General features: G+C 36.1%; 1 protein-coding gene and 1 pseudogene across 4 annotated transcripts in view; both read right to left on the reverse strand.

The window, feature by feature from the left end:
• Window positions 1-16,813, reverse strand: part of LOC308640832 (protein NipSnap homolog 3A-like) — a 31,805-nt gene extending 14,992 nt beyond the window's left edge. Inside the window, exons 1-6 of one of the 3 annotated variants that reach the window (XM_081278754.1) lie at window positions 16,645-16,813; window positions 11,589-11,799; window positions 9,728-9,886; window positions 8,203-8,352; window positions 4,771-4,857; window positions 3,709-4,680 (exon numbers count right to left, since the gene is read on the reverse strand). In XM_081278754.1, the coding sequence (XP_081134880.1) occupies window positions 4,604-4,680; window positions 4,771-4,857; window positions 8,203-8,352; window positions 9,728-9,886; window positions 11,589-11,799; window positions 16,645-16,704 (744 nt within the window). In that variant the 5' untranslated portion in view covers window positions 16,705-16,813 and the 3' untranslated portion in view covers window positions 3,709-4,603. Of the gene's footprint in view, window positions 1-3,708; window positions 4,681-4,770; window positions 4,858-8,202; window positions 8,353-9,727; window positions 9,887-11,588; window positions 11,800-16,644 lie in introns of those variants that run through there. The other 2 variants (XM_081278755.1, XM_081278756.1) reach the window with 2 other exon arrangements.
• A 4,235-nt stretch (window positions 16,814-21,048) lies between these two features.
• On the reverse strand, window positions 21,049-23,074 carry LOC308640759 (WW domain-binding protein 11-like; annotated as a pseudogene). Its single transcript has one exon. The product of its transcript is annotated as a WW domain-binding protein 11-like (transcript).
• Window positions 23,075-25,759: the final 2,685 nt, after the last annotated feature.

The following is a 25,759-nucleotide window of genomic DNA, read 5'->3' on the forward strand; positions in this document are numbered from 1 at the left end:
GATAAAATCTCCTGGGGTATTTTAAACCTAGCTTTCCTATACCAAGCACTGTGTCTTAGTCCACTCAGGCTGCTATTTTAACAAGACACAACAAGATGAGTGGTTTATAAACAAAAAACATTTATTCTCATACTTCTGGAGGCTGCAGATTCCAAGATCAGGATGCTGGCAGATTTGGTGTCTGGTGTAAATATATTTATATATTATTTATATATTTGCTGCGTTGCTGTGTCCTTACATGTTGTAGTGGGCAAGGCACTCTCTGGGCCCTTCTTATAAGGGCACTAATCCTGTTAAGACCTAATCACCTCCCCACAGATCCCACCTCCTAATCCTACAACCTTGGGGGTTAAGATTCAGACATTCAGACTATAGCTCACTCTCATTCCCTCTCTTCCTCCAGTTCTGTACTCATTTTCAAAACTGAAGTGAGTCTTGTCACTCTCCAGAAGATTTTTAGCACATTGAACAGGCCTGTGTCATCTGACTCCTCTGTTTCCCTCTTCCTCATTTCCCATTATTTCTCCTTTTAGTTCATCACCTTCTAGCCCTACTGCATCCCCTGTTGTTCCTTGTATATAAAAACTCATTCTTTCTGAGGATATTTGTACCTATGCTGTTGTTGACTTTGGTTGTAGTGCTTTAGTGTATAACTGAGCAAATGGAGGGGTGGGCTGGTAGTTTCTGTTTGTGATCAGGAATGAATGAAATATCATGTCATGTTTGAGCTGTGATCTTAAAAAGCATATGAGCTTCGAGGGGAGGAGTTTTGGCCCACATTGTGCCTCTGTGTGAGGGTATTTAGCTTTTTTCTCTACTTGAGATCAGCATAGGTTTGTTTTAGTTAAAATCAGAGTAAAATACTCTGGATGAATGGGCTATGGAAGACATGCTATGGCCTGTCCCAAAGTGGTGGAGCCATAGGAGACTGTCACAGGTCTAACATCTAACTGCCACAAGTTAGTTATGGGCCTTCTACAGGTGAAATTAACACATAGGCCTCTTTCTCTTTTTTTTTTTTTTTTTTTTTTGTGGTGCTGGGGATTGAACCCAGGGCCTTGTGCATGCAGGGCAAGCGCTTTGCCAACTGAGCTATATCCCCAGCCCACGTAGGCCTCTTTCTTCACTTCTGGATTAGGGAGGCTGAACCAGAAAACTTTTGTAGGCCTTATCAATTCTGTCATTCTCTGATATTCTAACTTTGGGAAGGACATCCGGGCCATTTTTTTCCTGACAATTTCAGGAATGGTATTGATTGTGATGGCTCTCTGCAATTTTATCAGCATATAGGTTGCAAGGTAAGGACAATCAAATTTAAGTGGATGTGAGAAGTCTTGGTTACCACCCTAAAATAACTGCTAATCCAGACATCAGTATAACCCCAATGAACACAAAAACTCAATAGGCATAGTTTACAATTTTGCTCCTTAACATCTCTTGTGGTGAAGAAAAATCACATCTCAGTGCTTATTGTTTAGATATTTAGAGTAATTCCTCAGGGAAGATCTTGGCTTGCTATATATGAATGACCAGTACTGAGGGCAGCATGGACCAGATCTTGGTGGTGGTTGGTGGAGGGTGATGCCTGGGCCCTGTGGTTAGGGCTCCAGTCATATAATGGCATGTGTTGGAAGAACATGTGTCACTGTAGCCCTTGATATGTTTTTTTGTGCCAATTCTTGTCTAAGAAGACACACATGCTTGATTTTTATGTGGTGACAGAGAAAACAGAACACTGCAGACATCCTTCAGAATCTGACGGGAAGGAACATCTCAGATTACCTAGTGAAGATGTATGTGCAGATCATAGCCAAAAGGTAACTCTTTACTAATTGTAGTCCATGCTTTATCATCATTGATTAGAGGAGATGAAGGCCTACAAATAGTGAACCCCCTGGGGGGATTGTCAGATTATGGCTTGATGTTTCTACTGCAAAGTTAGGATGTTATCCCTAACTAGACATGATGGCGAGAGCTATCGGTGAATATTCAATTTTCAGCTAAAAGTTTGAGGCAGGCTGGTCTAGAATGAAACAAAGTATGGATTCAAATTTGACTTCTGCCACTTACTAGTTGCTTGGTCAGAGACAACCCATTATCCTTTTAAAGTTCTTATTTATATAAAATATAATGTTAATGTTACTCATAAAATGATGTGCATAAAGTGTTTTAGATCCTTTCTCACAGATGGACTCTAATACATGGAATCATGAGGAGAGCCCTGGGACGACTGAGCCTATTTTGACTGTGGAATTTTTTTTTTAACAGCCTTATAGTTTCCAGACATCATAGTACACTGTTGAATACTTAGCTGATGCTCTAGAATGCTTTTTAAAATTTTCTTCCCAACACCTTGGTCAGCTGAGTCTCTAGGTTAGTAGTTCTCAATGACTTCAGATGGTAAGAATGTGCTGGAGTGATAATGAGCATGAATTTCAGAGAAAGAGGCATGATGTACAAATATGTCATGTATAATGCAAATATTACTTTGGAATGAAAAAGCTTCTAGTTGGTCAAACTTTGATCTGTAAGGTGGTTTTTTAAATTTGGCTCATTCAAGGAATGTTTTTCATCTCCTACTTACTCTTTCCCCAAAGTCAGATTTTCAGTTGATCATAGGGACTCAAGAAGTATTCAGGCCTTTGGCATGGGCCCAAGAAGGACTGGAATAACAGAGGTATCAAAACTGCCTATATTCCTTTCTTTTCCTTCTGGGTTTTGAAGGACCATCAGGAACTAAGGAAGACTAGGGAAAAGAATAATTCTTAAAGTCAATTTATACCACTGGAAAACAAAGTACCTTACATGGCTTCCTCAAAAATTATCTCTATTATTGCTTCTCAGCTTTCCTTTGTGCCATTTTCCCAAGGTCCAGGACCCATAGAACTCTTGAGCAGAACACAAGCAGACCCTTATAGTTACTCTCATGCCAGGGATGATTGAAGTTCATCAGTGGAGTGAAGCCTGCTAGCTTCCTATTTTGTCTGTATGTTAATAACACCGCCTGTCTATAAATCTCCATCAAGGTCATAAATTGGTGTGTATAAGCAAAGAATGACTGGCTCTTACCAGCAAGTGTTCAAACTGATCACAAGATGTATGGAAAAGGGAAAAGCAGAGGCAGTTGTACACTTCCATGATCCCAATGGTTTGGATATAGAAGCTTGTCTCATACTAGAGAGAAAGTCTGTCCACAGTGACTGCAATTAATACTACCTCCACCACCCAGTTTCCTGTGTGAAGTCTTTTCAAAGGAACATCAAGAAAAAAACTCTTAAACATAACTCAGAGCTAATGGCTCTAATGTCTTTGATAGTTTTTTACCTCCAGAGTCAAGAGTATTCTTTGCCTTACTATGAAATTAATCTGTCCTTTGGATTTCTGAGGGCTCAATAAATGAGAAGTGACATACTTCCTGTTTTTCAATTTTATCTCGGACATAATTCATTATGTTATATTTTCAATACATGTTAAAAATTAACATAATAAAATCAATAAAAATTAAAATAATATAGTTGTAAATACAGCTATGAGGAAACTTGGAAGTATGAAATCTCTTTTAAGTTGGAAGCACTCAAAACAAAAACTAAATTTGTAGCACATCTGTGGAAGTACTAAAGAAGTCTCATCCTGAGTTTGGTAGCATACTGTTAAAGCAACAGCTTCAAAGATGATAAAAATATAAAACTTAGAAAAATAATCAGAATATACAGGTAGGCTTTTATTAGGTCAAACATTTCCATATCCATGAAGATCACATTCAAACAAAGATATCCCAAGCATCTTATGTTAAGTAGGATACAAAATAAAGTAAATATTTGTAAAATTAATTATAAATGAAGACATTTCAGCATACAAACCAAAGAGTCTTCAAAGACTTTAAATACCAGGACCTAATAATTTTATTTTCCAATTCAGTGACAATAGAGCTAATGTGTGACCATAATTAACACAGATGACACAAATGATAATGTACTTTTCCATGACAAATAAATATGTTTAATATTCTCATGAATACCATTTGATATTACAAAATAAACTTTACTTGACAAAAATTTGGAAAATCAGGAAAACAGACATGATTAAAAGTTTGACAATGTATATTAATAATTTAAAACTATTGTTTCAAGCATGGATGGAAATATAACATTAGTATTTGAATAAAGGTTTGTCAACATACAGAAGACATCCTCTGAAATGAATGAAAAATCAAGATCTTGAAATAGTGGCAAGTATCTTTGTTAAGTAGAATGCAAAATGAAGTAAATATTAGTACAATTAATTATAAATGAAGGCATTTCAGCATGTAAACCAAAGAGTCTTCAAAGATTTTTAATCTCAGGACCAAATAACATTATTTTCCAAATGGTAGATATTTTTAATATGTGACAGATATTGAAATGCCATGGGAAAAATGAACTCTTTACTTCCTAAAGTGGTGGTGACAAACAAGGGAGACCTTTATAAAATGCAAGGGACACAGTAAATTAATTTATCACCTCCTTAAAATAAAAGTGAGAATAATTCTCTTGGGAGAACTTAAACACCATTAGCAGACACATTTTATACCAATTAATGAAATCTTTTGTGTTTCAGTAGAAAACTATTTCAATGGTGAAAATGATGCAGGAATCAGAAGCATATTCTGCTGAGACACTAGGTAGTTGACACTTTCCCGAACTGGAAAAACATTTCATAAGAAGGCATATAAAGTTATTGAGCAAATCAAGTTTGTTGTAAAAATAACCCATGCCTAGTGAAATAGCTTACCAGCTGCCACGACTCTGGGATCCTCATGGGAATGGTGCCTCCCAGCTGCACGACTATCTGCACTCTCATTCCACCACAGAACATGAACTGCAGAAATAAACCAAAATTGTTTTTAAAGTGTATGACACTGACATTGCCATGGGCAAAAGAATAATTCTTAAAGTGAGAATGAGTAAAAAAATCCTATTATTTTAAATTAAAATGTCAGTAAATAAATATTTAGATGATAAGATTTCAGAGGAATCAGAGACTTGAGAAAGAAATTTATACATGAATTAATCAAACTCTCTCTCTCTCTCTCTCTTTTTTAGGTGTAAAAACAGAAAGCTGGAAAAGGAAAGTAAGGTAAGACAGTTAAAGACATACTCAAATTTCATGACTTCCCACTACAGTTGACTTTTGCAAAAAACCAAGATTATAAAAAATTGTGTTTATTATAGAAAATTTATATGAAACAAACAGGAAAACAAAAAATAGCATAATGTTAGCTACCTAGAGAAAACCCCTAGGGCATTTTCTTTAAAAGTTAACTTAGGGTCTATTGTATATTATGCTTACTAACAGATTCTTTAAAATTAACAGTGATTATCTTCTGTGGCAATAATATTATTTTTTAATGATGATATGGATTCCTTCATAATACACAGCAACTTTTTATACTAATCTTTATTGTTGGCCATTTAGATTATTTCCAATATTTCACTATTGTATAAAATTCTGGAATAAATATTCTTGTTTATAATTATTTATACATTTTTTTATAATTGCAATGTAATACAAAGTAGAGGTATAGAAAAATACAGATAAACACAAAGAGAAGCTATGAATCATTTCTGTACTACCCAGAAATAACTAGTTTTATATTTGGTTTATGTCTTTCCATACTTGTACATATTATATATATGTTGTTATGTATATGAAATATACGAATATTTATAGACATATTTATACATATATTTATATCTATGCATACATTTTATACTACAAATATATATAGCATATTTCTATATCACATAATATATTACATAAAGAAGGTCATACCACATTATTTATTATATAAACAATATTTACATAAATTTCATTTGAACACACCTATGTATGTATCTATAATAATGATGATGGTGACTACTACTGCTAACATTTAATTGCCTGGAATGTGTTTGTCTCTAGTGATGGAAACTGTCGGGCCTTGGGCATGCTAAGCATGTGCTCTACCATTGAATTATATTTGTAGTGCTTTTTATTTTTATTTTTAGATAAAATCTTGCTAAGTTTCCCAGACTGGCCTTGAAGTTGTAATTCTCCTGCCTCAGTCTCCTGATAGCTGGGATTTCACATGTGTAATACCTTGCTTGATTTTAAACATTTTTCATGTGTTAACTCATTTAGTCCTCATAATAATCTAGATGGTAGGTTATTACTATCATCATTGTATAGATGAGGAAACTAAGGCCCAGTGAGGTTAACTTACCCAAGGTCATAAAATTACTAAGCAATGGTGCTGGGATTCAAATCCAGGCTGTTTGTATCTGTTTATTTCCTTAACAAAATCTCCTAAAATGTAAAGTGAGAGATCCAAGGAGTATATCTTATATACATATACATATATTTTAAATTTTCAAATAGTGTATATATTATACTGTCTATATATTGTATGTATTATACACTGTCTTCTTAAAATGGAAGATAAATATAAAAAGAAGCTCTACTGATTTATACTCATCATGCCACATTTTCATAGGATACTGAAAATGAATTTAAGAATAAAAAAGTTATAGAAATCATACATACACAATATCAGAGATTAAAAGAGAGACTTTCAGTAACATTTAATCTCATCACTCAAATATGACTACTTTATATACTTTCAAATTTCTTTCGTATATAACTGAAAGCCCTTATAGATATATGTACTCCTGCATATTTTCTAGAATACTGCCAAAGACAATGAAAATAATTTTTTATTTATATGGCCCAATTTGGGAAGGAAAGATTAATGTGAACCCTATATATTATATGAGTACTTATTTACTCCTGATCTAACATTATACCCATATAAGCAAGTCTACATTAAGTAAAACGTGGTATCTGCTTACTATTTTTAATCTGCCTCTTCTTTTATATTTGACAGTCATATGTGTTACTACCTTTACATAAATTTTCATTTCCTTTTTGCTTTTGAATTTAACTTATGATGATTTGTTCCACATATAGAGAGTTTGAGTCTTTTTATAATAAAGTCATCATTTTTTTTCTTCATTTTTATTTCAATTTTTAGCTTAGGAATATAGTCCCCATTCATATTTTTAAGTAAGTTCATCTACATAAAGTTTTAGCAATTCTATGAATTAAATTTTTTCATTGAAATCTATTAAAATCTTGATTTTATTTTAGCATATAGTATGAGATAATTTTTATAATAATTTTTCTCCTCCATTATTTTCCAACATAAATATACATCTGTTTTTGTATATTATGACCATTTTCTTATGATAAACAGGCTGAATATCCCTAATCCAAAAATAAAAAGTCTGACATACTTCTGGTCCATGCATTTCAGAAAAGAGATGAATTATCTGTGTTGAGTTGGAAGCTCAGCACCGACGATATTAGGTTTGAGATTTCTGTTGTACATAAAATAGAGAAGATAAAAGGTACCTGTGTATTATCAGTCTTTCAAATATTTACTAGCTATTCTTTGTCATCTGTCCTTTCAGATAAGCTTTACAAGTATTTTCAGAATTCGTCAAAAAAAATCTTGAAATTCTGATGGTAATATCTTTCAAATTTAAAAGTTAAAATACTGTGGGCTGGGGATATAGTCCAGTGGTAGAGCATTGCCTAGCATGTGCATCGTCCCGAGTTCAATCACCAGGGCTATGCACACAAAAAAATACATTTAAAAGTTAAATACTCCAAATATGTATTTTATTAAAGAAATTTATATTTACAAATTTACCAATGGATATGTACATACATGTATATAAATACATGCCCCAAATGGAAATGGGTGAATTTTTATGGGGGGACTTTAGTATAAATAAATTAATTAACACATGAATGAATAAATAAATTATGTTTTTATTCAGAAACAATCTCCCCATAAATGTTGTTTCAAAAATCAATAAAAAAATTCAGAAGAAAAAATATTTAAAAGGAATAGGTTATTTCTTGAGATTCTGGCACCTATTAAAATTTAATCATTTTGATAATCAGGAAAATAGCAGTTTTGTGTTTGAAAAGGCTTCATAAAGATGTTAACATTCTAAATAAAAAGATGTGACACAGGTTTTTTTCAACCCTTAAAATTGACAAAAATACAAAAATTTGGCAATAAAAAATAAAATGTACAGAATGAGAGAGAGAAACTTATCCAAGGAACTTATTAGTAGATCACCACTGAAATTTTATAGATGAAACAGATAACTATACCTGTGTTGAGTGCTCCATATTCTGCATGGAAAACACCAACTAGTTTTGTATAGCCTAGATTTACATGGGCATGAACTGCCCTTTTAAATGCATCACCCCACAGAGCTGGGCCGCCAGGTTTCATCTGAAAAGAAGCCAATTCATAGACTCCTAAAATAGAAAGAAAAATGACTATTTTACAGAAGATATTCCAGCATTTTCTAATCATGTCTGTCTTGTTTCCATGGAAAACTAATCTACAAATACAGATTTAGAGGATCATATATGGTTACATAGACATATTTATTGTATTTGCATTATTTTTCTTTGCTTTGGTTATCATGCAGATGATAAAAAGTCTGGAGTTATAAATATATAAACTATGATCTGAAATCTATTAATAAAACAGATATTAAGAATTTATAATGAAATCGGATTTTTGAGCCAAGTCTATACTTTCAGAAAAGAATAAAATAATTTTCCAATGTCTCCTATATTTTCATTCTTCTTTCCAATTTGTACTTTTTTCCATTTATATTTCTCTCTCCTGTAAGCTTCTTTTTCTAACAGGAAGAACATAGAAAACAATGAAAATAAAGTAATGTCTCTGAGTTTTGGAGGAAAAAAACCCAAACAAACCTAATGAGATTTTATTGTCCCTAAATATCCAAGTATGTAGTTGAAATGTATTTTATCTTCTGGACAGAAATAAAGGACTGGTAGAAAGAAACTAGAGACAAGTAGATTTGAAAGGTACATGAAAACATGCAAAGATTACTCAGGTTAATAAAAAAGAGGAAGAGGATCAACGTTAGACACTGTCTGAGAAGTCAACTATTTTATCTAGATAGTGCTGACAGAGAAAGAGATCTAAGTAGGATCTAAATAATTCTTGTCAAGTTTTTTTGTAGTGTAGTCTAAAAACAGAGTTGGAAATAAAATAAATCTAAATTGATTTTTCTATTCTGACCTTGGTTTAATACTGGATTGAAGCAATAGTTTCTTTAAATCATCAAGAAGTGAAATCAGCAAGAAGATATATCTTAAGGAATTATTTTCAAACTGAGAAGAAAGAGGAAGACACAAAAGTTAGACACAAAAACTATAGTGATATAGATTGGTAGATTCAGTTAATTAACCCCCCTCAAATAGTTAATTTTATAAGCAAAGGTGTACTCATGACTTAAGATTAATTATATTTTGTGGAAAATATTCTTATTTAAAATTATTCTTTATTTTCCCACATGTGGTCCCTATTTCTAATGTGCAATTTCTCAAGTTTAACTGACTATGTAGACTTTTTCTGTAACAGCTAAACTTAGCAATGTGTAAAATTTCAATTTGGAAAAATTCTTCATTATTTAATTCTCATTTTAAGCATAAGCTGGAAGATTCAACTTAGTTTCATCTTAATAACCACAGTATGTTCCCATAAAACAAAGGATTAACTTCCTTGTTTGCCAGTGGAACTTCACCTTTTATCACTTAAGATCTTTAGTATTTCATTCATCTAAATTCTAAGTGGTGAAGAAGGAAAGTGACTTACCCTCTTTTGGAGGCTTTTCTAATTTGCACCATGGTACCAGGTAAGTAATCTCACTCTCTTGCTTATCAATGAGAGCCAAATTTGGAATGAGGAATTGTTCTTGCCATTCCTTATCTTTAGCCAAGGCTTTTTGAACTGCAGTTCGATGAGCAAAATTCTCTATGGGAGAAAAGAATTAAGAAAAAGAAACATTTACAACTTAAAATCACCTATGCTTCTCTGGATTTCATCCAAACAACATTCACCTGCAGCATAGAGGAACATTGTTATGCCTTTGGAGATACCAACACGAAAAGATGTGACATCTGTCCTCAAGTTGTTCATGGGCTTAAGGGGAATAGAAATACAAAATGTCACAGAATTGGCTTCATGGGTTCTATGACTTTGCAGAAGCTTGTGTGAATTAGGTAAGTTACTGTATCTTTCTGCATTCCGTTTTTAAGTCTGTATAATGGAAAGAATATAACACTGTTGTGAAGGTTAACTGAATTAATACACAAAAAGAGCCTAGAACAATATTTAGCACCCAGTTAGTATCAACATTTGTGGACTAATTAATTCAGTTGAGGCATTTAACTGATAGTGCTAGTTCAGAGAAAGATTTTTCTTTGGTGGTGGCAGGTGCCCAGGTCAAGATAAACCTTGAATCAAATTACAATAAATGAAATTAAAGTGTATTTGGTGAGTCTCTTCTCCTTTGAACAAAGAGCCTTCAAAAAATAGTGTTGATTCTCTTACTTATTACCAGCCATTTTCCACCCAGCACTTATTTTTCTTCTGAGTTATTCCAATAGGTATCGACATTTACCCACATATGGGCCTAGCATTGTATTTACTATGAAGACCTTATAAGACTAATGATAAAAGTTTTATATGGTTTATGATGGTGATAATGAATAACACCTATCTCACAGCTTAAGTGAGGTATATCAGGACTTCATTAGTTTTCTTAGTGGGCCATGATTTAACTTGTAGCACATCTAAAGCACAAGTTGTGTTTCAATGGGGCTTGTTTTACTACACTAGGTAAAAACCCTACACTCTGCCCATAGTTAGGTGTAGAATGAATATTTTTCATAATAAAACATTTATGAATATTAATCTGGACACTGATGATCAAATTGTAAATAAAATTATTACCAGGTCTTTGGATATCCACAAGTCCTGATGTGACCCTAACAGACTAGACTGTGGAGAAACAAACATTCTGGTGACTCTTGAAACTTCTTTTCCTTCCTCAGGGGTAGGTCAGTGTGACATGGGAAGAACTGATTCCTTTTCCTTTGAGTAGTAAGAAAGTAAATTCCTTGAAACTCTGGGGTGTAAGAAATGAAACAAAAAATTGGTTTCTAAACATAACGGAAATATTAAATCTCATGGTTGAATGAAGTTTAAAATCTGTGATCCTCTCAAAATCTCAATTTACTTAATGGCCCTAAATTTTTAAATTATTAGACTTCCTCTTTCCTTTTGTGATCTTAACACGTTTGGGCTTTTTCAAACACCACCTTAAAATTTTTATCAACCATCTTTGTAATAAACCATTCTAAATTTTCTGAGTGTTAAAGCTAGTTTATAATTTTATCATTTCATATATGAGAATTAATGTTTTCCAAGTTATGGTAATATAAGACTTTGAGCAAGGAATTGTTAGAAGTAGACCATTGGTGAGAGTAATCACTGAATTTACTTTTTTGGTACTGTATTCCTTTTTAAATTAAGATTTTACTTAACCTGTATGTATCTATAAATACATAGATTTATAAATATAGTTTATAAATATAGATTTAAGAACTAAATTTCATGAAACATGGAACAGAATGAAAATCTATAACAAACACTTAAGTGGAATGACTCCTACCATACTTCCAAATGTGAAACATTTTATTCATTCTGCCTCCAAATTCTACACTCCAACATCCAACCAATTCAGAGTGAGCTGTCCGAAGATGCATGTTTTTCTTGATGTTTTCCAGGAACTCATTCATCTTCGAGGGTTTAAGTGAATAGGTATGAAACTCATAGAATGTTCCATCATTTTGTCTGGGGCCTGTAGCAAAAGATGAGCACACCTGAAGAAAGATAAGACAAATTTAAAGATTTTAGAGAGAGAGAATTTATTATGTTATAACCAAATCTATGTTTGTACTTGTCAATTCTCTATAGACTTTTTGTTATGCAGAGATTAAAGATAAAAATCATTTTTTGAGGCTATTGTAAAAAGAGTAGTTTTCCTAATTTCTCTTTCAGAGGATTCAATACTGATGTACAGAAATGCATTTGATTTATGGGTGTTGATTTTATATCCTACTTTACTGAATTGATTTATTAGTTCTAGAAGGTTTCTGGTGGAATTTTTCAGATCCTTTAAGTATAGAATCATGTCGTCAGCCAAAAGTGATAGTTTGAGTTCTTCTTTTCCTATTTGTATTCCTTTAATTTCTTTTGTCTTTCTAATTGCTCTGGCTAGAGTTTCAAAAACTATGTTAAATGTAAGTGGTGAAAGATGGCAATCCTATCGTGTTCCAGTTTTTAGAGGGAATGCTTTCGATTTTTCTCCATTTAGAATGATGTTGGCCTTGGTCTTAGCATAGATAACTTTTACAATGTTGAGATGTTTCCATTTTCCCTAGTTTTTCTAGTGTTTTGAAATGAAGGGGTGCTGTATTTTGTCAAATGCTTTTTCTGCATCTGTTATGATGATATGATTCTTACCTTTAAGTCTATTGATGGGATGATGAGTTACATTTAATGATTTCTCTATGTCGAACCAACCTTGCATCTCTCAGATGAACCTCACTTGATTGAGGTACACTATTTTTTTTTTAAAGAGAAATTAGGAAAACTACTCCATTTACAATAGCCTCAAAAAATACTTGGAAATTAAATTAATGAAAGAGGTGAAAGAACTCTATAATGAAAACTATAGAACGCTACAGAAAGAAATTAAAGAAAACCTTACAAGATGGAAAGATCTACCTTGTTCTTGGATAGGCAGAATTAATATTGTAAAATGACCATAGTACCAAAAACACTATGCAGATTTAATGCAATTTCAATCAAAATTCCAATGACATTCCTCATAGAAAAAGCTATCATGTAATTCATCTGGAAAAATAAGAGACCAGAATAGCCAAAGCAATACTTAGTGAGTGAAGGAGGTGGCATCACAATACCAGACCTTAAACTATACTACAGAGCAATAGTAACAAAAACATCATTGTATTGGCACCAAAATAGATTGGTATACCAAATTGTACAGATAGAGGACACAGAGACAAACCCACATAAAAACAGTTATCTCATACTAGACAAAGGCACCAAAAACATATACTGGAGAAAAGATAGCCTCTTCAACATTTGGTGCTGGGAAAACTGGAAATTCATATGCATCAAAATGAAATTAAGCCCCTATTTCTCACCATGCACAAAATTCAACTCAAAGTGGATAAAGGACCTAGGAATTAGACCAGAGATTCTATGCCCAAAAGAAGAAAAAGTAGGCCCAAATCTTCATCCTGTTGGATTAGGCCATGAGTTCCTGAATAAGACTCCTAAAGTGCAAGAAATAAAATCAAGAATCAATAAATGGGATGGATTAAAACTAAAAAGCTTCTTGTCAGCAAAAGAAACAATCAGTGAGGTGAAGAGAGAGCTACAGAATGGGAGGAAATTTTTACCACACACACATCAGAGAGAGCACTAATCTCCAGGATATATAAAGAACTCAAAAAACTTAGCACCAAAAACATAAATAACCCAATCAATAAATGGGCTAAGAAACTGAACAGACATTTCTCAGAAGAGATACTGTCAGTTAACAAACATATGAAAAATGTTCAACATCTCTAGCAATTAGTGAAATGCAAATCAAAACTAAGATTTCATCTCTCTCCAGTCAGAAAGCCAGTTATTAAGAATACAGGTAACAATAAGTGTTGGTAAGGATGTGGGGGAAAAGGCACACTAGTACATTGCTGGTGAGACTGCAAGTATTACAACTAATCTGGGAAGCAGTATGGAGATTCCTTAGAAAACTTAGAATGGAACCATCATTTGACCCAGCTATCCTACTCCTGGGTTTATACCCAAAGGACTGAAAATCAACATACTACAGTAACGTAGCCACATCAATGTTTATAACAGCACAATTCACAATAACTAAATTGTGGAACCAACCTAGATGCCCGTCAATAGATAAATGGATAAAGAAAGTTGGTATATATACACAATGGAATACTACTCAGTGTTAAAAGAGAATAAAATCATGGCATTTGCAGGTAAATGGATGGAGTTGAAGAATATCATGCTAAGTGAAGCCAAGCCCCCCAAACCAATGTTTTCTCTGATAAGTGGATGCTGATCCATAATGCGTGGTGTGTGTTTCGGGGCGGGGGGTGGTGGGGAGGCGGCAGGATGGGAGGAATGGAAGAACTTTGAATAAGGCAAAGGAGTGGTAGGGAAGGGAGGAGGCATAAGGGTAGGAAAGATGGTAGAATGAGATGGACATCATTACCCTAGGTACATGTATGAAGACACAAATGGTATGATTCTATTTTGTGTACAACCAGAGAAATGAAAAATTGTGCAATTGTGCACCATTTGTGTACTAAGAATCAAAATGCATTTTGTTGTCATGTATAACTAGTTAGAAAAAATAAATTTTAAAAAGATAAAAATCACGCAGAATATATATCTGCTGCTTTCCTGGAAAGGGTTTACAACCTTTAGTCATTTGTTTCATGAAAAGTTACTCATATGAAGACATTGGTATCTTGATGATATTCCTGTACTGGAGAACTATAATTAGAATTCCCATAAATTTAGAAAGAGCTTTCCTTTATTCAGCCAATATTTGATTTTTAGTTGATAGCATATGTGTAGAGTTATGCATCTGAAAGAACTAAATTCAGTATGCATGGCTTTTGGCAGGCAAAATTATTTTAAAATATAGTACTAATAGAAAATTCCACTTTTATTTTCTTATAAAATGGAAATTTCTCTTCAAGTCAAAGTATTTCCTACATTAAATGAAGTAAACCAGTGGCCAAAAATAAGACTGGAATTTTAAGTAAGCATTAGGAAACTATATGCTATCTAACTCCATTGTAATATAGTGATAGACTTTATGAATGCTGAAAAAGATAAATTCAAGGAGTCAGGATTTTCAGAATCATTATTAGGTTCTTAAGACAGATGCAATGCAAAGTGCATTTAATGCATCCAGTTATATTGGTTTGATGGGAATTATTTTTTTAAGAACCGTTAACTTGTTAAAATGTTTATATGCTCAGTATATAAATTTCTAAATCTATTTCTGAGTGAACCTAATTTTTACTAAGTAATAACTTGCCAGAATTATCATCTGTGTATGTATATGTATATATTAAAAATGCACACATACAGATACTTATATAGCATTCCACTTTACAAACTCATGAAGTGTGGTTAGTAGGTGCCTATTTCCAAAGTAATTATACCAGAAAAATCTGTTAAAGAAGACTTGGTACCTACAAAACTATGGGCAAATTAGTGCTTACACTGACCACCTTGCATGTTTAGAGAAACAGGAGGCTTTGTTCTTATATATTCTTATATATGTTTGTTTACAATATGTATGTTGAGTATAGACTTAATATAATCATTTCAATTGAGTTTATTCCACTCATGACTGTCATAACTCTTAAGTTATTTTTCTATTGCCCAAAGGACAAAGCTTTCCATCAAAAACAACCGCAGCAGTCTCTGCCACAGGTAGATATTCTTTTTTGTGCATTTTAACCAGATTATAATAATGTTAGTAGAATAAACAATAACCTAATATGTACAATCTAAAAATTACAAGTAAGATATATCAGCTGTAGACTAATGGGCATTTGTATTATTTTTCAATGAGACGATACACAGAAGGGACACCGTAGTGATAAAGACGGGTGTATGTGTGAGGAAGTGAAGAGATTTTGTAGGTTTTTGTTGCAAAGCTAGTTAGAAATATGCTGGGGCAGAAATCTTCACCATTTGACCCTCCCTTATCACCAAGTTAGGATTAATTCTTGTGAGCAATTACTGTGAATTCACTTATACGAGAATGCTGCTAGAAATGTAAAAAAGAAAAGTCGCAAAGAAATAATTCTTGGCCCTGCCCCACTAGAGAGATTGTTAACACGAGGTGAAAGGCCATTAATGGCTCTTCCTTACTCTTCTCCTGAAAGTCTGTCTCCAGAAGCGGCTAAGCCCACACCCAGCATCTTGCTGGCTGAGAAAGGAGTAAAAGCCTCAAGATGGAAAGAAAAGACTCCCTAGGATGAATCGGAACAAGCAGGTGCCCACAGTTCAGGTTTGATCCCTGGCTCCATTTTGGACCTTTCTCATCTAAGGCTGAAGCAGGTCATGTTTGAGGGTCTTCAGGCTCAGGTCCCTGCTGGGTTTGGGGACCACCGCAGGACACGGGGAGGGCGGGCACGATGCCCCACACTGGGACCCTGGCCTACACCAAGGTTCTCGGCAAAATGCTCGTTACAAAGGAGAAGGCTGGTCGGGTCGCCACCCCTTGTTGGTGGTCCTCTTCCAGCACCTTTAGAGTGGACGGAGCCAAGGCTCTTCAAACCCACACCTACGCGAGGCCGACGGCGCCTGGGCCCAGCCACGAAGTGGCGAGTGCTCCCGGAGCCACAGCTGCCAAGGTGCTGGCGGCAAAGCTGCAACCGCTAGCGCTTCGGGAGCGACCTCCGGGCGGTCAGGCTCCCAAGCCAGAGAAAGCCTCGCTCCAGTGAGTAGACGACCCTGCCCCGCAAGGATCCCTCCTCCACGGGCGCTGACCCTCAGCCGACAGAGCTGACCGCGTGGCACGCATGCGCAGGGCTCACCCATCCCAGCCCTGCGCCTGGCAAAGGGCGCGCCCACCAGGCGGCCGATACCTGAAGAGCGAGCGTTCGCGAGGTCAGAGTCCGGGCCAGGACGCTTCGGAGGGGCAGCATGGCGCAGCGTGGGCCGCTGAGGAAGGCAGCCAGCTGGCGTCCGACGTGACACTCTCCTCGTACGGCTTCCTGACTGCAAAGGCGCAGCGAAGGAACAGTTAGAGGGCGTGGGCGGGGGCGGGACTCGGCGGGTCAGCTCCGCCCCCGCCCTGGAGGCTCATCCCTGGGGCCAGTGTGCACGAGTGTGGTGCCAGCCCTGACTCAGGGTTTCCTCTCTGTTTCCTCGATGGTTTGTGCCCCAAACGTGAGAGTTGATGTTGGAGTAGCTGAAAGCGGAGTTCATGCTTGTTTCACCTTCTGGTTTGTCGCCTCCTCAGGGCGCTGTTGTGCAAACGTTCCGGGTAGAGCGCGTGTCTATGAGCAGGAAGGTGCTGTATGGATGCTTGCATGTGCAGGCTTTGCATTTAATCATGTTTTTTTTTTTTTTTTTTTTTGACAGAGAGTAGAGCTGGGAGTCTTAACTTGTCTTCACTGAAGGTATTCTCCATCCCACTTGCCAGTCCAGCATGGCTTTGAAGGCTCCCAAAGGTTTGAATTAAACTTTCCAAGAGCCAAAAGAATGGGTGCACTAAACCTGACATATGAAACTCAAATTTAAACTTGCATAGATTGAAATAAAATATTTCTATAATACTTGAAATAGAACTGCTGACTTCTCAGGTGGTCCTCTGATTATTGGTCTCCCCCCATCTTGGTTTAACAATTTTAAAGCTGTTTCTCTCATTAATGTTCATATTAAAATTAATTTTCTTGTTAACTTATATTAGTATACATTATATTAATATTTACATTATTCTTGCTAGTAGTCACTTTATGCACATGTTTAAGCAACATTGTTTACATCATGAAGCTGTAATTATTACAACCTTACCACCTGTGCTTATGAAAGGAAGACTTTTTAAAAAAATTTATTTGTTCTAATTAGTTGTACATTACAGCAGAATGCGTTTCAATACGTTGTATGCAAATGGAGCACAATTTCTAATTTCTCTGGCTGTACATGATGCAGTCACACTGGTGCTGCAATCATACATATACACAGGGTAATGATGTCCCTCTCCTTCTACCATTCTTCCCACCCTTACACTCCCTCTCCTCCCCTCACTCCTTCTGCCCAATCCAAAATTCCTCCATTTTTCCCTAGCCCTACTCCTCCATTATGGATCAGCATCCACATAATCAGAAAACATTTGGCCTTTGGATTTTTGTGGATTTTTGGATTATTTCACTTAGCATGATATTCTTCAACTTCATCCATTTACCTGCAAATGCCATAATTTCATTCTTCTTTAAGGCTGAGTAATATTCTACAGTTTGTTTGTCCATTCATCTGTTGAAAGATATCTAGGTTGGTTCCATAGTCTAGCTATTATGAATTGAGCTTTTATAAACATGGATGTGGCTGCATCACTGTAGTATGCTGATTTTAAGTCCTTTGGGTAAAAACTGAGGAGTGGGATAGCTGGGCCAAGTGCTGGTTCTGTTCCAAGTTTATAAGGAATCTCCATACTGTTTTCTAGAGTGGTTGCACCAATTTGCAGTCCCACCAGCAATGTATGAGTGTACCTTTTCCCCTACATCCTTGCCAACACTTATTGTTGCTTATATTCTTAATATTTGCCATTCTGATTGTAGTGAGATGAAATCTTAGAGTAGTTTTAAATTGTATTTCTCTTTGCTAAACATGTTGAACTTTTTTTTCATATATTTGTTGATCAGTTGTATATCTTCTTCTGTGAAGTGCCTGCTCAGTTTCTTAGCCCATTTATTGATTGTGTGCTCGCCTGGCATGTGCAGGGCGCTGGGTTCGATCCTTAGCACCACATAAAAATAAAATAAAGATGTTGTGTCACCGAAATCTAAAAAATAAATATTAAAAAATTCTCTCTCTCTTTAAAAAAAAAGACTTTTTAAAAGTAGTAATTCTGGTGGAGGTGCTTCAGGATTTTTTAGAATGGATTTTATAAGTAAGTTCATTTTCTTAGCCTTCTTTCACCCTGAAATTAACAATTCATTTTCTCATTGATAAAATATTTTAAAAATTCCTTCTATTCTCTAGGTACTTTTCCAGAAATGGATCCAGAACTTTACATAAGACATAATTCTTTTCCTCTTGAAACTTTCAGCTAGCACAAAACAGAAATACAGTCACTTCTCATATTCACAAGTCCAGAATTGGTGGACTCAACCAAAGAGGGAAGGAGAATATTGGTAAAAATGTTGTGTCTGTACTAAATATATACAGATTTTTCCCCCTGGACATTATTAACTAAACGATATAGTTTAACAATCATCTAAAGATGATTGAAAGCATACAAGAAGATAAGTGTAATGGTGTTTGCATTTTATATAAAGGATCTGGGCTGGGTGAGATGGTACGTACCTGTAATCCAAGCAGCTTGGGATGCTGAGACAGGAGAATCAGGAGTTCAAAACCAGCCTCAGCAAAAGTGAGGCGCTAAGCAACTCAGTGAAACCTTACCTCTAAATAAAATACAAAATAGGGCTGGGGATGTGGCTCAGCGGTCACATGCCCCTGAATTCAATCCCTGGTACACTCCCCCTACCCCCCAAAAAAGAATTTGGCCATCTGTGAATTTTGTTATCCTCTTTGTATCCTGAATCCAGTACCTTACAGATACTGTGGGTCAGCTGTCTCAGAGTTTAATAAATAGTATGAAGAAAATACAGTAGAATATGAAGAGCAGAAAGTACTGGAGGAGATAAGAGAGACTCCTGGCTATTTCTCAATATATATTCTTTCCTTTCACCTTTTATTTTCTTTATTAAATGTTTGTATTAGTGCATTATAGTTATACAAAATAGTGGGGTTAATTTTGACACAATCATACCTGCATGGTATATAATTTTCCCCATTTTAGTTCTCAGTGCTTCCTCTTTCCTTCCCTTTTACCCTCCATTTCCTTTCCTCTACTCTGCTGGGCTTCCTTCTGTTAAATTATTTTCTTTAAAAATTGATACACATACAGGTGAAATTTTTAGATACACATCTAGGTGGAATTTATGGTGGTACACTCATATATGTATATAGCATAATTTTATCAGTTTCATTCCACATTTCTTCTACTTTCTGGTTCCTCATCCCCACTCTCAATCTCCTTCTTCTCCTCCACTGATATTCCCTCTATTTTCATGGAACTCACTGCCCCGACCACTTTCCCCCCTTACTTTGCTCTGTATTCTGCATATGAGAGAAAACATTTGACCATTGACTGAGTTTGGCTTATTTTGCTTAGCATGATGCTCTCCATTTCCATCCATTTACCATTAAGTACCATAATTTCATTCTTCTTTATGGCTGATAAAACTCTCTTATGTATATATACCACATTTTCTTAATCAGTTCATTTGTTGTTGGCACCTGGGCTGGTCTTATAAGTTGGCTATTGTGAATTGTGCTACTGTAAACATTGATATGCCTACCTCACTGTAGTATGCTGATTTTAGTTATGTTGGATAAATATTTAGGAATTGGATGGGTGGATCATATGATGGTTCTATTTCTAGTCTTTTGAGGAATCTCCAAACTGCTTTCCAAAGTGATTGTACTAACTTGTAATCTCACCCACAGTGTATGAGTGTACCTTTCCTTCCACATCCTTGCCAGAATTTGTTAGTTGTATTCTTGATAATTACTATTCTAACCTAGTTTGGGGTGAACTCTCAGTGTAGTTTTGTTTTGTATTTTCCTGATTGTCAGGGAAGTTGAACTTTTTTTCATACATTTTTCTTCTTGGTGTAGAACATTTATTTTATTTATTTTTCCATGAAACACTCAAAGTTCAGATCTGTGGGGAATAATTTTAATCAAAGAATTATACATTTTCTTCCCACATATCCTGCTTTGTATTAGGAAATGACATTGTGATCCATTTCACTACAAGTAAAATTATTACAAAATATTTACAGGAAAATATTAAAAGTAACTCAAACACAAAAGGCAAGATGAAATAAACTGGGTTTTCAGAAATCTCTACTCCGATGCCCACAGCACATAAAAAGAGAGTCAAAACAAATAAGTAACTAAGACTCCCCTGATCACAAATTTCCAAAGAACTGGAGAAGGGGAAGAAACTGGACGAAGATGGTAGTATGAAAGGAAATGGATGTTAGCAGCACTGCTGCAATAGCCAATCTATTCTGAGTGAAATACCCTCTTATGTGCAGTAAATTCTGAACAAGGCTATATTTTAGGATTTTCCTTGAACTGAAATTAGAAAATACCCTGACAGTGGAAGTAGCTCTTTCACCTAAGTTTAATAAGAGCCTCTTGCTCCACAAACCACTGTGGTGAACAGAAGCCTGTTCTGACATCAAAAGCTGTCACAGCGGCCCTTCCATTTCTTTCATGAAAACTTCATAAACACATCCTTAGTTTGTACTGAGATAGGGACAGAAGGACCAGATTTGGGGGCTTCTTTGGCAAGAGGCACAGCAGAATCATCCTCTGACTTTCTTTGGGGAGTAGCAGTAGCCCCTTTATTCTCCCGACATACCCTCAGTGCAGTGGGCACAAATCGAGTAATCTCTGCCTTGGGATTAGTGATCTGTGGCTTGGCACTGATGGTTCCTATGGCTTTCTCTTCAATGGTGGCTGCACTTGTATCATCTGCCTTGGGTCGCTGAATCAAGTTGGGTGGGGCACTCAACACCCCTGGATTCGGCAAGGGAGCCGGTGGAAAAGCCCAGGTGGGGCAGGTTCAAGTGGAGGCACCAGAAGTGGGCACATATTGCCAGGGAGAGGAGGAGGGATGCCTGGAGGTGCAGGGGGAGGTACCCTTGGTGGGGGTCCCCGAGGAGGAGGGCCAGGAGGCAGACCTGGAGGTGGGCCTGGGGGAGGGCCAGGGGGTCGGCCTGGTGGTGGTCCTTGAGGTAAAAGTCATGGTAAAGGCCCTCAGAGTCCTGGCATTCCAGGAGGTCTCAAAAATGGAGGAACCCCTGGAGGTGGTCCAGGAGGAAGGCCCGTGGGTGGCCCAGGAGGTTGTAAAGGTGGAGCAGGTGGTGGTCCAAGAGGAGGTGGTCCTGGCATGAGAGGTGCTTGTATCTGAGAAGGAGGAACAGACTGCGGGGGAGCCTGCTACTATGAAGAAGCAGTAGAGGTGCCATCAGAATGAGGATCCTCTTTATGCCGTTTTTGTGATTGTTTTTCTGCTTCAGAATCATCAGAATCATCTTCATCATCATCCTTTGAAAATTTCTCTACTTCCCGTCCTTCCTTTGGGATTTCCTGACCCGCCATTCGAAGCATCATGGCTTGAAGAGGAGTCAGCTCCTTCATGTTCTTCTTTTTCTTCCTTGATTTTCCAGGCATATCTTCAAATCGTACACTCAGACCTGACATTTTTTCCTTCATTATTGTCTCTCTCACTATCATCACGGTGCACAAATACATCCCCCTCACTTTCTCCATCTGATCCGTCAGTGTCACTGTCATCACTACTGTCATCGGCTTATCCTGATCCGTGTCCTCAGGATAGCCATCATCTTCACTAGTACTGGACACATCATCATCATGCCCCGTTGAGCAAGTTCTGGACTATACAACATGTCTTCATCTCGCCTTCGAGGGGGAAGATCTAGAGCAAAGCCCACTTTGCTTTGGGGAGGAGGTGGACCAGGTAGAGGGCCGGGAGGTTTTCTGCCAGGGGGCAAACGTGGAACACCATATCCAAGAAGAGGAAGGATAGAAACTGCCTGAGTTGGGGTTCCATAGGCTGAGGTCTTCTTTAGGATGGAGGGTGCCTGGGCACCAGGAAGTGGAATGTCCTGGATCAAGATGTTAGAAGGAGCATGCGGCATATCTGGCAAAGTAATATTCTCTACTTCCACATGCTGAGCATTCTTGACAGCATCAAAATATTGGCTAAGTTGAGCCCTCTTCTGTTAATATTCTACTTCTAGCTTTCTCAATTCTTTGTAAATATCTGGATTCTCTTTTTCATAAAGTTGCCAGAATACGTTGAAAAGTTTCACGCAGCTTTTTACATTTGTCTTTCAGTACTTTCTCATTTAACTGTGGTTGTTTGCACTGGGTTAAACTCCATTTCATCCAGTTTCTCCATGTCCCGGATAATCTGTTTGGGATCTTTCATCTTCAAAACTGCAGCTGTACCATCATGCGCTGTTTTTTGTTCTTTTTAAATTCTCTCTTCCGGGCTTCCCTGCGGGCTTGGTCTATAGGGTTCATAAATTTTCCACTTTTGGTGGATGATGTTGATCTCCGTCCCATGTTGACAATATGTATGGTTCACTTATTCACTTAAAAAAACAAACAGTACTGCTGGGCTCCCAGGACTGCAAGAAGCGGGGAGGGGGCGATTCTGGGCCCTTTTTACTTCGTAGAGGCCTTCACCTCCTTTTTGCATACATTTTTTGTTGGATATTTGTATTTCTTCTTTTGTGAAATGCCAGTTCTTTTGCTCATTCATCATTTTTTGTTTTGTTTTTTAGTTCTTTGTATAGTTTGAATCTTTTCTTAACTGAGTAATTTAACCCTTAGTTTGGTGTGGTCATGTGATAGTCCTGGCTAGTGAGAAATATCAGTGCATTAATGACCTGTAAGTGGTCTAGAGGTATGGGGGAAGAAGGAAGGTGTTGTTTCCTTTTTCCTTTCTTCCTCATTTCTGCTTGCTGAAATGTGGATGTAGTGGCTTGGTCTTTGGTCTATGAGGTAGAAGGCACATGCTCTTGAAAGTGGAATAAGGGGCGAAGCTTAGGTTTCTGATGCCCTGGAGAACTCTACTAGGAGCTCTGACTGCCCTTCTCTGGATTTGTTTTATAGGAGAAATCATCTGCTAGGAAAATGCAAGGAACTGGAGTACATCATGTTAAGTGAAATAAGCCAGTTGCATAAAGGCAAGCATTGCATGTTTTCTCTCATATTTGGAAACTAAAGCAACAACAAAAACAAACAAACAAAAAGATGTCCTCAGAGTAGAAGAGGGGCTATTAGGGAAAAAAAAAATCAGAATAAGTGGGTAAGAGGTAGTAGGAGAGAGGGGAGGAGAGGGTAGAAGAGAGGACAGTCCTGATCAAGGTACTGTATATCGAGTAAGTAAGGAAATGCCACAGTGAAACCCAGTACAATTAACATGTATTAATAATAATAAAAATAAATCATCTTCTATATGACTATAATCTAAATAAATAGGAGGAGGCTATTTTTCTGTCTCCTTCTCTGCCTCTGTGTATGTTTCTGTCTCTGTCTGATTTTGTTTGTATTGTTTTCCTTACTTCTGACATTCATTTTATTTATTTATTTTTTGTGGTACCAGGGATCAAACTCAAGGTGTCACACATGCTAGGCAAGTTCTCTGCCAATGAGTTATATCCCCAGCTGTACTTCTGACATTAATCACCAAATTCTTTGCCGAAAGCATAAATTTCCTTTCAATATGATTAATCAGTTTATCAGTGTCAACGTCTCAGGTCTCCTAGTTCTCCCGCGCAGGTGTCAAGCTTCTTGTTCTCTAAGAGGTCTGACAGGGATTCTGGGATGTCCTTTCACTGGCACTGCTGGGAATCTCATCTACATTGTGCTGGACCTTTGTTTCCAGGATCTTGGAATTTTTTTTAACTTATAATTTTAGGAAAAGGAGATGAAACTTTACAGAGTTGTATCTCTAAAATAATAATAATAATAATAATAATAATAATAATAATAATACATTACCAACCCCCTTATAGTTTCATTGGGCATAAATTCTATACTTAAAATCATTTTTCCTCATATTTATGAAGGCAATGTATATTGTATTATAAGTTGTGGTGACAAATTCATGTCATTTTGCTTCCTAATTCTTTGTATATGATTTGTTCCTCATTCTGTAAGCTATTATGATTTTTCTTTGTCCAGATCAGAATTTCACAATCATGTTCTTCAGAATAGGATTTTTTTAAAAAAAAATCCATCATTCCTTATATAATAAATGCTGTCAATCTGTAAATCTTTTTTAAAAAATATTTTTAAATTTTTTTTTTTTTAGTTTTCGGCAGATACAACATCTTTGTATGTGGTGCTGAGGATCGAACCCGGGCTGCACGCATGCCAGGCGAGCGCGCTACCGCTTGAGCCACATCCCCAGCCCTCAATCTGTAAATCTTAAATTCTGAAAAACTTATTTTCTTTTTTGGATCTTGGATTCCCCCCTGCCTTGTCTCTGGAATTTCTGATATTCAAACACTAGGTTGTTACTTGATCCTCTATTTTTTTTCCTTTTTAAAAAAAATTGCATGTGGAGGGGTTGGAGTTGTAGTTCAGTGGTAGAGAGGCATGATTCTTGGCACCACATATAAATAAATAAAGTAAATAAAGGCCAATTAACAACTAAATTTTTTTTTAAAAAATTGTGTGTGTGAGTGTGTGTGTGTATTTTGGGAGTGATAAATGTACCACTTTTTTCCTTCTAGTTTATTTGCAAAAATTTTAAACCTCTAGTCTTATAATATTTATTTTCAGTAGTTTATTTTTTTTAACTTCTTTCTCTAGAATGTCTCTTTTTTTCCCTATTTTGACTGTCATCAGAAATATTATCCTAATTTTGTTTCATGGATTCAATATCTCTTTCTTACTGAGTCATTGTGAGTGCTTGTGTTCCTGCCATTATTAGAAATAGGAGATATTGCCAGCAACTTAGAAGTTCAATTCTGGTCAGTTCTCTTTTCTGGTCAATTCTCCCTACCACACCCTACCTGAATTTTGAATTAATCATTACATTGATTTTCTTAAAATTCAAATACATAGGTATATAACTTTGAACATTATATTATTTTGTTTATCTTAGATTGTTCTTCAAATCTAATCAGACTGTTTTTATTATTTTGTTGCATGATTCTTTATTTTAACTTTAGGCTTTTGAAAATTGTGCACATTAATGCAGTTGCAGTAATTCATTTACTTTTCTGTTGCATTGTAATTTATTACGTACCCATTAAAGTATGAATATACCTTATTTTGTGCATATTTGATGATTATGTATACAGCTATTTGAATGTCTTTGTAGTTCTTTCCTGCTTTCACCAGAAGTATTTCTCT

This window comes from Spermophilus citellus, assembly GCF_964194105.1.
Source record: "Spermophilus citellus genome assembly, chromosome: 2".
NCBI lineage: Eukaryota > Metazoa > Chordata > Mammalia > Rodentia > Sciuridae > Spermophilus > Spermophilus citellus.